The sequence below is a fragment of the Papio anubis genome, chromosome 15 (genome assembly GCF_008728515.1).
Source record: "Papio anubis isolate 15944 chromosome 15, Panubis1.0, whole genome shotgun sequence".
NCBI lineage: Eukaryota > Metazoa > Chordata > Mammalia > Primates > Cercopithecidae > Papio > Papio anubis.
The window spans coordinates 11,396,150-11,409,180 of NC_044990.1; the positions used below are offsets into that span (position 1 = coordinate 11,396,150).

At 34.3% G+C, this 13,031-nt stretch overlaps 1 protein-coding gene across 5 annotated transcripts in view; it reads right to left on the reverse strand.

The window, feature by feature from the left end:
- N4BP2L2 (NEDD4 binding protein 2 like 2) overlaps positions 1 to 13,031 on the reverse strand; it is a 96,490-nt gene that overhangs the window by 65,303 nt on the left and 18,156 nt on the right. For 4 of the 5 annotated variants that reach the window (XM_003913741.5, XM_017951079.2, XM_021929378.2 and 1 more), the window contains 2 exons: positions 12,428 to 12,504; positions 8,904 to 9,050 (listed from right to left, as the gene is read on the reverse strand). In XM_003913741.5, coding sequence (XP_003913790.2) covers positions 8,904 to 9,050; positions 12,428 to 12,504 — 224 coding nt within the window. Of the gene's footprint in view, positions 1 to 7,938; positions 9,051 to 12,427; positions 12,505 to 13,031 lie in introns of those variants that run through there. The other variant, XM_017951080.3, reaches the window with a different exon arrangement.

Genomic DNA, 13,031 nt, shown 5'->3' on the forward strand with positions numbered 1-13,031 from the left:
CTAAAATCATGCTATGAATATTTTGAAAAGCGTCCAAAACAGGTCAACAAAATGACCAAAAGAAAGTTACTGAGTTACTGAGGTTGAAGAGCCAAATAATGACCCAATATATATTATTTTCAGATAAATAATGAAAAATCATGTGAAGATATGCATCAGTACCAGCTATTCTTGATTGCTGAATACAGATAAATATGTGAAAAAAGATGCAAGCATTTGTATGTTTTCTTTTTTTAAGTTACACATAGGATTACAGTTCTTTGGAAAAAGGGTTCTAAAAAGTGATTATGAACTTTTTGTTGAATCACTTTAAGACTGGGACAAATACCTGGAGTATTCTTCTCAGATAGTCTAGAAATTCTTCTGTAAACTGTTAAAGCAACAAACTAGAACACAATCTGAAAAGAACCTTAAAAGAAATAATGAAAAGGCTCAACTCTGCTCTACTAATCTGTATTCTAGGATTTAATTTATTGATCATAAACCACAAATCTAAATAAAGACTACTGGTGAGGTTAAAATGGAAGAAAAGGCTCTGATATGGCATTGGATACACCAAGTTAAATGGGTGATCCTTCTTCTTTGGTGGTCTGGACATCCTTTCCTCAGCAAGTATCAAATATAACTAACTCATGCTCCATGTCCACATTTCCTATACAGGTTGAGCACTCATAATCCAAGACGCTCCAAAATCCTGAACTTTTTGAGCACTGACATGATGCTCAAAGAAAATGTTCACTGGAGCACGTTAGATTTTCAGGTTAGATATGCTCAATCAGTATGTATTCTGCAAATATTCCAAAATCCAAAACAAAATCTGAACTCCAAAACACTTCTGGTCTCAAGCATTTCAGATAGGGATATTCAACTTTTATTACAAACTGCCCTGTAATGTTGCCCTTCTTTGATTACTGTTTCCTTTGAATCAAAAGTTTGTTGACTGTTTCAAGGAGAAGACTGGGCCTAATATCCAATAAACAGTTACTGATTCTTAGTAAAGGATAAAGCTCCTAGGACACAGTAGTGATCCCAAGATAACAAGATCCCTGGTTTTAATTTTCAAAATGTCTAGCCCATAGCTCCTATCACATTTCCTATAAACACTTCAATTTACTAATATTCTAGATAAATGTCTTAACTGTATCTCTGCCAAGGGTTACACTGAACTATATACCAATAATCTCAATACCCTTAAGTACTGCTTACCAGTTTCCTGAACTGAAAACTATGTTAATCTATTCATAAAACCAATCACATTTCTTCTTTCATGAAGTCTTTTCTATTCTAAACAAAAACTCTAATTCTAGTTTAACATTTAGAACAATGAAGAAAAAACACAAACTACTCTTAAGGAATTAAGAGAAACCAAACAAGACCCAGTTCTTCCATTTTTTTAAGTTGACTAAAACAAAATAAAGCAAATACACAACAGTAAGAATTCTATACTTCAAGATTTCCCTTGGAAAATTTAAATTATTTACAAAGGAAACTTAAGTAATTGTTTCTTTTAGTGTTTTTAGAAAATTAATTTAAAATATCATAAAAGAATAAAAAAGTTCCTATTATAGAGAAAAAGCTCCTTTAATTCTTCAAATATTCAGAAAATTTATGTAATTTCCAAGATATCTACTACTAACATACTTAAGCAGTAAGTGGACATAAAAGAAAAATAAGTAAAACCACTTACAAGTAGTATTGACTTATTTTAGGAAATACTACCTGAAAATTAATTAGGGTAAAAAAAACCCAACTTACATAATGTAACAATCCATTTATTGAACACTATACATTTCAAATGCTAATTACAATCATCAAATATTAAAATTAATTTAAAACCTTAAAGCACAACAGTATATGTAAATAATTCAATGGAAAAAAATGTTCCTGAAATATGATTAAGTGTATGGATGTTTAATTTACAGAAAGCATTTAAACATCAAATAGTATAAACTCTTTCCTTTTTTTTTTTTTTGAGACAGAGTCTCACTCTGTCCACTTAGGCTGGAGTGCATGGCACAATCTCAGCTCACTGCAACCTCCGCCACCCAAGTTCAAGCGATTCTCCTACCTCAGCCTCCCAAGTAGCTGGGATTACAGGCACATGCCACCACACCCGGCTAATTTTTCTATTTCCAGTAGAGACAGGGTTTCACCATGTTGGCCAGGCTGGTCTCGAACTCCTCACCTCAGGTGATTCACCTGCCTAGCCTCCCAAAGTGCTGGAATTACAGGTGTAAGCCATTGTGCCCGGCCCAACTCTTTTCAATTTTGACTTTTAAAAACAGAATTCTAAATGGCCACTTAAAGATTTATTCATTCAACTTCCGTGATAAATCAACATACCTTATAACCTTATAAAATAAAGATACCATAAAGATGGAATCAACTCTTCACTGGAATTTCTTTTTAATCTTGGAAAAACACTAAATCAAAAAAAAAAAAAGGGATAACTATGTGGTTTAAAAATAATACAGGGTTACAGTAGATAAATGTCTAACATAGATTTGAATCACAGTTTTATCTCTTTCTAGAGAAATCATTTTGGATAAGTTGTTTGACCTAAATTTTTGTTTTCTCTTTCTAAAACCATTGTAGAATTGTGAAAATTTAGAGACTGTAACAATCACATTTAGATGGGGGCCTAGCACTGATGGGCATTAAATAAACAGCAGTTATTTAAATGGATATTAAGACTTTTTGCTACAAAATTCCTACTGTTTGTTGCAGCAGCATTGCATCATATAAGGAACCACTTGTAAAAATTTAATGCAAAATAGTTATCAGCTTTCCTTCAAAATCATTCAGTTAAGGGCAACCAGCAATCATGACATAATAGTGAATTCTGTAACAGTGAATTTCAACCTAGTGCTTATCAATTAACATCCATCATCATATAATTAAGTTAATGTAAATATTTTTTCTCAAATCCGTACATTCAAGTTCCATGCCATGTTATGGATTCCCCACCAATGATTAACACAATAGATTTTTATAAATCTTTCCAGCCATTTTTGTATCTAAATTCTACCTAACCCACAGGGTCAGGAAACTAAATGCAGAGCTGGTGGTCTGTAAGTTTAACTTGGTTAAGTAAGGCTCAGAAGGAACAACAAGTTCAGTAGAATACAAGAGGGAAAAAGATATTATCTCCAGCTTTGCCAGTCACTTACCATCCCATCATCTTCATTAAAATATTATGAGGTTACAGGAGGATAGCTGAGCAAAAAACGAAGAGAATGAAAGAAAACATGTATACAAGAAAAGACTATGAAAGAAAAAGAAATACGATTTTTAAGATTAAGAAAAACCGAAAAAAAAAAATGAAGAGACATTCTGAAAGCTGTATAATTATAATTACCAATTGTAAATTAACACCAAGAATAAAACTTTAATTTTACATGTATCATCTGAAAACAGTTACAACTGAAAAATAAGAAAATAATCCAAATAATAAAGTGTATTTTAATGGACTCTACTAAAACACAATTTCAACCACAAATAACCACATTATTCTTTTTCCCTTAGTTACTAGCAAAACTTAGAGGCAAACCCAACGGCTCCTTTCAAAATATTTCAATCTTCCCATTGATTTACAAAAAGTAGTTCAATTACAAAAAAAAAAAAAGGAAATGGAAGTATTAAAAACCAAACCAACACTTCCATGTGAAGTCTTCAGTTACTCACCAATTGCTAATGCAATTGTGTCTAGTTTTGAGATTAGGAATCAGACTACGCCTGTGTCCGTGCTACAGAAAAATAATCTATTTTTTTTCACACTGAAATTTAAGAGAACTTATTAAAGTTAACATATTGCATTTTAGGAAGTGAATTATAATGTGTAATTATTACAATTATCACAACTGGAATGTGACAGGGTTATTTTTCACAGAGCAAAAATTTGTCAGAAGGAGAAGGAAGAAAAAGAGATTATGAATGATTAAATGAATTTCTATTGGATGTATAAAAAGTCAAAACTTTTCAACACACACAGCTTAGCTACTAGAATTAGTAACTATTTACTCTTGAGACTCTCTTTCCAGTTATTTGTGCTACTCCTTCTTCTTGTTCTTGTGCATAAAGAGTGATAATATATTAAGAATTTCTGTAGCAGATATTCCAAATTACTGCTTACACACATGTATATTCTATTACAAAAATTACACCACTCAATGTAGTCTAAATTATTGAGAGTAAATTCTAACCATTCTTTTACAATGTTTTCTGAACTTAGTTGCAGACAATCATAATTATTAGCTTTTCAAGGTTTGCTCTGAAACTTACAAACCATGCAAAAGTGAAAACTTACGCTTAACATATTTGGCAATTTGAATCAACTAAATTGAATCAATCTAAATACTGCTTTGCAAAGTAAAAAAGGAATCAAAACGACACATAAGACAATCACTAATCCCTATATTTTTAGGATCTATTTCAAGAAATTTAATACTACTTCTTACCATCCTAAGGATAGTGTAAGAAGAAAATACAGTATACATACAGGGAAGCCAACTGTTTTAATGATACCTTAACTTTAAAAATAAAGATTTGCATGCCAATCTTATCACCAAACGTTCATTAATCCCTTAATACAATCTCTCCTCAGAAAATTTACAAAGATAGAGCTGACAACTTTAATAGGAAAAATTTTAATTTATAAAAATTGTAGCTCCTAAAACTTAACTCTAAAAATCACCAACTTAACTTACTCCTGCTGCTGCCACCAAATTATTCATTCTGAATGTTCTGAATTATTTATTCTGAATCATAAGCTAAGACTTTGTTATGATTATAGACTAAGACACTGTTCAACGTGGATTGCAAATCTTAAGAAAAAAAAAACAACAATACAACTTTAGCCCTTATTAGTTATTGTATTCATATCAGAATACATTAAACTTCAATAAAGACTGGCAAGTCTATCTGGTCAAGGCACTAAAACACACAACTACATTTCCTCTACATTTTCCAAAGAGACCACCAGCAATTTTCTTTATAAATACTTAGAAAACCAGTCTCACAAAAATCAGACATTTTTGCAATAAAAATATTCAAGTATAGCCAATACAAACATTTCATATCCTCTTAAATCATAAACTTTCAAAACTTATCTATATGTAAAACTGGAAAATTCCAGAATCTATATTAATTAGACAAGAGATAAGCAAAGTTCAAATACTTAAATCACTCACTACAACAATTAAAAAAGTTCAATCTTTTGTAAATAATCTTACTTTTAAAACAAAAATACGAAAAAGCTAACATTATCTTTTACAAAGATAAATACTGAAAATAAAGATTACCTGGTTAAAAAGCAGTACCAAAATTTCAACTTAAATACCACACAAGAATTTTTACTAAAATTATGAAACATAAAAAACTGTATATTCATTTACCACAAAAAAGTAACTTTTACACTAAACCCACGGAACAAAAGAACAACTAAATATAATTTAATCTTATTGAACCAAACTAGAAGTTGTATTCTACTTAACTAAGATGTACTCCATCTTAGTTAAATATGATTAATATCTACTTTAATTCTTTGTGATGGAGATGGTTAGAATGGGGTATAGCAGCAGGGGTCTATTCCACTAACACTGTATCTGGCTGGTGCCTGTAATTCCAGCTACTAGGTAAGCTGAGGCAGGAGGATTACTTGAGACCAGTTCAAGTCCAGTCTCTACAATAGAAAGAGACCTCCTCTCTTAACCCCGCCCCCCAAAAAAGACTGGCTGAATAGAATTTTGATGAAAAATTGTAAATTTCACATTTTTATAGATTTTTAAATACCAAGCAATGACTTTAAATAGTGATTTTAGTATTTCCACTGCATATTCATTCCTCCATTCTGTTTTAAATTAAAATCAGCCACAATGTTTAGGAAAACAACTATTTTTCCGCCTTAAAAAAACCAACTAGGCCAGGTGTGGTGGTTCACGCCTGTAATCCCACCCACTGCTTTGGGGGGCAGGCAGACCACTTGGGGTCAGGAGTTCCAGACCAGCCTGGCCAACATGGTGAAACACCGTCTCTACTAAAAATACAAAAATTATCTGGGTATGGTGGCACGCGCCTGTAATCCCAGCTACTGGGGAGGCTGAGGCAGGAGAATCGCTTGAACCCGGGAAGCGGAGGTTGCAGTGAGCTGAGATCGTGCCACTGTACTCCAGTCTGGGAGACAGAGCAAGAATCTGCCTCAAAACAAAAAAACAAACAAACAAAAACCCACTAAAGCTAGTGCAGTAGCTCATGCCATAAACTCAGCACTTTGTGAGCATCACTTGAGGCCAGGAGTACAAAACCAGTTTGGGCAACATGGCAAGACGCCATCTCCATAAAAAAAAAATTTTTTTTTAATGCAAAACAAGCCAGGTGTGGCGGTGCATGCTTGAAGTCCCAGCTACTTGGGATGCTGAGAAAGGAGGACCCCTTGAGCCTAGGAGTTCAAGGTTACAGCGAGCTATGGTCATGCCACCACACTGCATCCAGCACATGTAGCAGGACAAGACCTTGTTTGTTTAATTCTGAGTAAGAATGTTAGTTTTCCTGCTTCAGTAAGATTTATTTATTTATTTGGACCTCGTAATGCAACAGTAGCCGTCTCACTAACATTATAGTGTAAAAAAATTAATTGGTAATGACAAATGATCTCTAAATGATTATTATTTAGTAGTTGGAACTAGAAGATGAAGTCTAAAATAAAATCTGGAAATTTATTAAAATAAACTTAATATGAACATATTTCCTCATAATGTTTCTCCCAAAGGCAATCCTCTACTTTCTGAAAATAAATGATTAAAAGTTATTTTTAAAAACTAATTTTTTTTTTTTTGTTTTTGAGATGGAGTCTCACTCTGTCTCACAGGCTAGAGGGCAAGTGGCGCAATCTCAGCTCACTGCAAACTTTGCCTCCCAGGTTCAAGCGATTCTCCGCTCAGCCTCCCAAGTAGCTGGGATTACCGGCACACACCACCACGCCCAGCTATTTTTTGTATTTTTAGTAGAGACGGGGTTTCACTGTGTTGGACAGGCTGGTCTCAAACTCCTAACCTCAGATGATCTACCCACCTTGGCCTCCCAAAGTGCTGGATTACAGGCATCAGCCACTGTGCCAGGCCAAAAAACTAAATTTATAGTACTATTACTCTTAAGTTTATGAAGACAGAGGGAAAGGGATACATAGTCTACCTAAGAGTTGTTTCACCTGTCCCAAAATGAAATCCTTTTGTACAATTTTCAAACTGTGCTAATCTATAGAATAAAATACTTAGAAACACAAGTGCAAATACTAACAAGTATTACTCTGAAATAAAAGTATGAAAACATAGATGAAGATGTGTATATGCATATAATATACATTTACACACAAAACATGAATTAGCATATTCTTACATTGTATTTAGTTAAGATGAACAAATATATACAAACACACGTATTAAACAAGATAAAAGTATTTCATTCAATTAACAGCACTGAATAGTACAAATAAAAACCATATTCTTATTTCACTAAAGGCAATTTAACAAAGACCTTGTTGATAGCACTGAATCTAGTTTTTGGCCTCACAACTTAAAAAGTAATATAAACATGGAGAGAATATTTAAAGTTGAAAGGAATAGTAAAAGGTTTTAAAACAAAGAAATACTATGGGATTCAAGATGCGATGGTTTAGGAGAAAGCTTAAAGGCCACAAAATATTATGTAAAACATATAAAGAATTATAATGCTTAATTTTTTTAAACAGCATTCTAATTAGCTGACGGTTTTGTAAATCAAAACTATTGAAGAAATATTTTTCATAAGACATTGGGAACAATGGTATTAAGAGAGGTAGTAGTGTTTTTTCCCTCATGTTGCAAAGAGAAATGCTTAATTATCTAGGTTAGTCGAGGTAAAGCTTGATTTGAAGGCAGGGGATGAATGACAAGACCTCTGAAATGAATTCCATCTCAGTTTTTAATCTTAAGTGAAGAAACACATCTAATAAAGAAAGCTATCCAGTGAAAGAAATATGGTTTGCTCTACAGAAAAATCAGCACTAGAAGATATTCGACAGTACAAATCCACTTAGGACCAATGTTAAACAACTGTCCAAAATATTTTTATACTAGAATTATATCACATTAAATTCAACAGAGAGAAGTGAAACATTATTAGAATCACTTTATCCCTTCAAGAACTGGCAAGCATGTGGGGTTAGGAAGATGGGTTGAGAAGGAGGATGATGACTATGTATGCGTTACAAGATGAATATGTGTATTATGAAGAAAACTCCCCAGGTGATTGATATACCTACTACTATTGCTGGGGAATTTTGTTTGAAGTAAGTGATGTGCTGATTATAGCTAAGAAATAATTTTTTCACACAGATCAATCAGTTGAAATATAATTTTACCTAATGAATAGAGAAAACAGTTAAGATGCCCTATAACAAGTTAGTATTTCTTGCATATTTAAGGTAGTGAAGGAAAAACATTAAAGTTTTATGAAAAGTTAGAGTTAGGTACGAACTATTAAAAAACTGTTCAATAGTATCTATAAAATAGATAAAGTTAGTTTAAAATTCGATTGTAGAAAAACATCCTAGCTCCTACCCACCATTCTACTACTCAGGGGTTTTCATAACAGTCAAAAGCATTACAACAAGAGAATATAAAAACATTTAAAATACAATTTCATTTAATTTTTATTTACACTTTAACAATTTGCTGGGAAATTAAACAACTTGCTGGGAAAATCCTTTGTGAGGCAATGTAGCCTTTTTTTATTTGAAACTATTTAAACTCCAAGACAGGCTCACTAACTCTTTCAAGTGCAACAACAAATGTGTTAGCTGAAAATAGCTAATTTAATTATTATTTGTGACACAGACATGATTATGTGAGTCAAGAGAGCCTCCCCACCTCTGTCTCCCCTGTGGAGGAGGAGGTCTTTGTGTGCTTTTGTGTGATGGTTCCACTGAATTCATTACAATAGAAATGGACATTTGATATTCATAACGATCCAACATCTGAGCAATCTTCTTTCGAGACACACCATGTTTATTCCTCCTAACAAAAAAGAAAAGGATTATAAATCTTTGTTGCAGAATGTACAGGCTTAGAGATTAACTGTTTTAGAAAAAAAGTATACAAATTCTAAACAATATTTTGCAAATAAACAGAATATATGTTTCATCTGTCCACATTTTACGTAAAAAGATTAAAAACTCAATGCTTTTATCAATACTTTAAAAAGGTAAAAGGATTCCATATATCACAGAAAAATGTTAATTACATCCTCTTCGCATAGAACTACCTATTTATGTACTAAGCCTGCTGACTATATCCCCTTGTTAGTAACAAAATTAAAGATTATGAGATACTGTTTTAAGAATTACAGAAAGATTGAGTGGACTTCTAGGACTTACGAAAGTAGAAGTAAAATATCACTTTTTAGAACTTATTAATGACGGTTCGTACCACATTTTAAAAATTTATTATCAACACCAAATTAATATCAGAGACACAATTTGAACATCTCTTACAAACATAATGTTGAGTGAAATAAATTAGACACAATGAATATAAACTATATGATTCCATATATATATACACATATATATATATATTGTATACATAAGTAATATAAAGGTTTGATAAAAGGCAAAACTAAGGTATGGTATTTTTTTTAACCTTGCCCCTGCCCCCTAAACTATGATATTAAGGTCAAAGATATTATGGCAAAACTTTAAAGAAAAGAAAGATTACGATTACCCAGGCAAAACAATGGTTACCTTTAGAGAATAAAAGGTAACTGTGACTGGGAAGAGGAATACAAAGAGCTTCTGAGGTGCTGGTAATGCTCCCATGACGTAAATGATAGCTAAACGTGTGTTGATCTTGTAAGAACTTTGTTAAATTACATATTTATATTTACGTATTTTTCTGTATGTGAGGTTATATAACACTAAAAAGTGGTTTAAAATTTATTCTGGACCCTCAAAGAACTTCTGACAACTTATTTTACCCTCATAGTTTCCTGTAACTTGACCTGGACATGACAAAACATACAGAAAACATATTTTACATTTATCATTCTATATGTACAAATGCCAATTTACTTATCTCGAAAAAAGGCCAGAAATGTTTACTTTTCAAAGCTGATGTCTACATTCAAGATAAGAAGAAAAAGCAAAAAAGATAGGAAAAAAAATGAGATGAAGTTGAAAATTGGCAAGATGTGACTGAACCTGGCTGGGTGCAGGGACTCACACCTGTAATCCCAGCACTTTGGGAGGCTGAGGCCGGCCGATCGCTTGAGCCCAGGAGTTCAAGAGCCCAGTATGGGCAATATGGTGAAATCCTCTCTCTACCAAAAAAATACATATAAATACAAAAATTAGCTGGGCATGGTGGTGTACACTTGTAGTCCCAGTTACTCCCAAGGTGGGTAGATTGCTTGAGCCCAGGAGGCAGAGGTTGTAGTGAGCCAAGATCATCACTACAAGCCGGGTGCAGTGGCTCACACCCGTAATCCCAGCACTTTTGGGAGGCCAGGGCGGGTGGACTGCTTGAGGTCAGGAGTTCGAGACCAGCCTAACCAACATGGTGAAACCCCGTCTTTACTAAAAATACAAAAAACAGCCAGGCATGGTGGCAGGCGCCTGTATGCCCAGCTACTCGGGAGGTTGAGGCAGGAGAATCGCTTGAACCTGGGAGGCAGAAGGAAGCTGAGATTGCCCCACTGCACTCCAGCCTGGGCAACAAAATGAGACTCTGTCTGAAAAAAATAAAAACAGATCACTACTGCACTCCAGCCTGGGTGACAGTAGTGGACCCTGTCTCAAAAAATATTAAAAAAAAAAAAAAAAAGATTAAATCCGTAAGATGTGAAGACTTATGATTCAATCAATTCTTCTAAAAAATTAAACTACACCAGATATCAGCTAACATGGCTTTGTTATATAAAGGTGAATTTATAATAAGAAAATAATAAATTTTAACAATTCCTCAAAAATGTAATGAAGCCATAACTGCATAGCATTTTATCATTCATTTATTCAGCATTACTCAAATACTTTTAATTTTTAAGCTTCTGTCTCTTTCACTTCAGGTGTGATACACACACACACCTAGGCAGGCAAAAAATACCAGATATTAACACTAATAAATCTGTCTATCTATCTATACACGAACACACAGCATACAAATGAGAAAGAGAAAGTAGCCAAAGGAATGAAAGGCAAGAGGGAAATAAATTAGTTTGACCCCATACACAGAGTAACAGCTTGAAGCAAACTGAGGTAGGTGGAGAAAAACTAGTTTAAAAAAAAGATGGGTGAAGGCTGCACATCTCTGTGAATATACAGAAAAACACTGAATTGTATGCAATTAAACAGGTGAATTGTAAGGGTATGTGAATTATATCACAATAAAGTTGTTACCTAAAAATAGATGTCAGGAGGTGGGGACAAGGAAGAGACTAGAAGAAAAAAAAAAAAAAAAAAAAAAAGGCCAGGCACGGTGGCTCACGAGGTCAGGAGATCTAGACCATCCTGGCTAACACAGTGAAACTCCGTCTCTACTGAAAATACAAAAAATTAGCTGGGCGTGGTAGCGGGTGCCTGTAGTCCCAGCTACTCGGGAGGCTGAGGCAGGAGAATGGCGTGAACCCAGGAGGTGGCGCTTGCAGTGAGCCAAGATCACGCCACTGCACTCCAGCCTGGGCAACAGAGCGAGATTCCATCTCAAAAAAAAAAAGGAATAACAGTCAGGAAACGCTGTGATATGAAGGGAAAAGGTAAATGTAGGTACAAATGGAAGAGTAGGACTGAAAATAATAGAAGTCCACAATCTCTCACCACAAATACTGAAATCTGGTAAGCTGTGAAAACTCAGTTCTCCACTGACTCATTTGGCAGCAAACTCTAACCAGATCATACACATTTGGCAGCACAACTTAATGAGAACTGACTTTACATTATGCTGATTCTTTGTCATTTACTTGAATTGACTAGTCATGATTTGCTGCAGAAATATTAAGATGTTTGATTATAACATGCTCCCTCACACTCTGAAAAGGGAGTTAAGATTAGGTATCTATGTACTACACTACCTTTCTAAAATCGCTAAAACCTAAATTCCAAAACACATTGTTTCCAAGGATCTTGGTATAGCATTATGGTCCCGCAGTTGAAAAGACAGAAAAGTGGGAGCAACATGAAAGCACAAAGTAAAAAGCTGATGGGACCTAAAATGGGTAGGAGATGAAGGTGGAAGGACAATGCAGAGAAGTGGCCTAGCCAAAAACCAGAGAAAAAAGATCCTCACATTTTACCGTCAGTTTCCTGAACCTACACTTGTATTCAATAAACTGTGAAATGATGTTGGAAATCACAAAAGAAAGAAGAAAAGTTAAGGATTCAATAAAAATTCGAGTGTCTTACTTTTCTAATTCTTCAGGATCAAATTTCCACCAAGTTTCAGGTTCATGAAACTCTACTCTGTATCCTTTTCCTATGGCCTACACAAAGGAAAGGAAAAAAACCCAGAGAAGTACTTCTTAAAGTAAAAAGAAGGCAGATGGATAAATTTCATTTCAACAATACTATGAACTTGCTCGACCAAGAAAAATGATGCTTTATAAAATAATACAGTTTATAAAATTTAAGACTACTTAACTGGATAAATTTTGATTACTATTCTCAAGGAAACTCAAAACTAACAAGATGAGGCTGGGCATGGTGGCTCACGCCTGTAATCCCAGCACTTTGGGAGGCCAAGGACGGCAGATTGCCTGAGCTCAGGAGTTCGAGACCAGCCTGGCCAATATGGTGAAACCCTCTCTCTACTAAAACTATAAAAATTAGCTGGGCATAGGGGCAGGCGCCTGTAATCCCAGCTACTCAGGAGGCTGAGGCAGGAGAATCACTTGAACTGGGGAGGCGGAGGTTGCAATGAGTCGAGATGGTGCCACTGCACTCCAGCCTGGGCGACAGAGCAAGACCCCGTCTCAAAAAAACAAACAAAAAAAATTAACAAGATGAACAT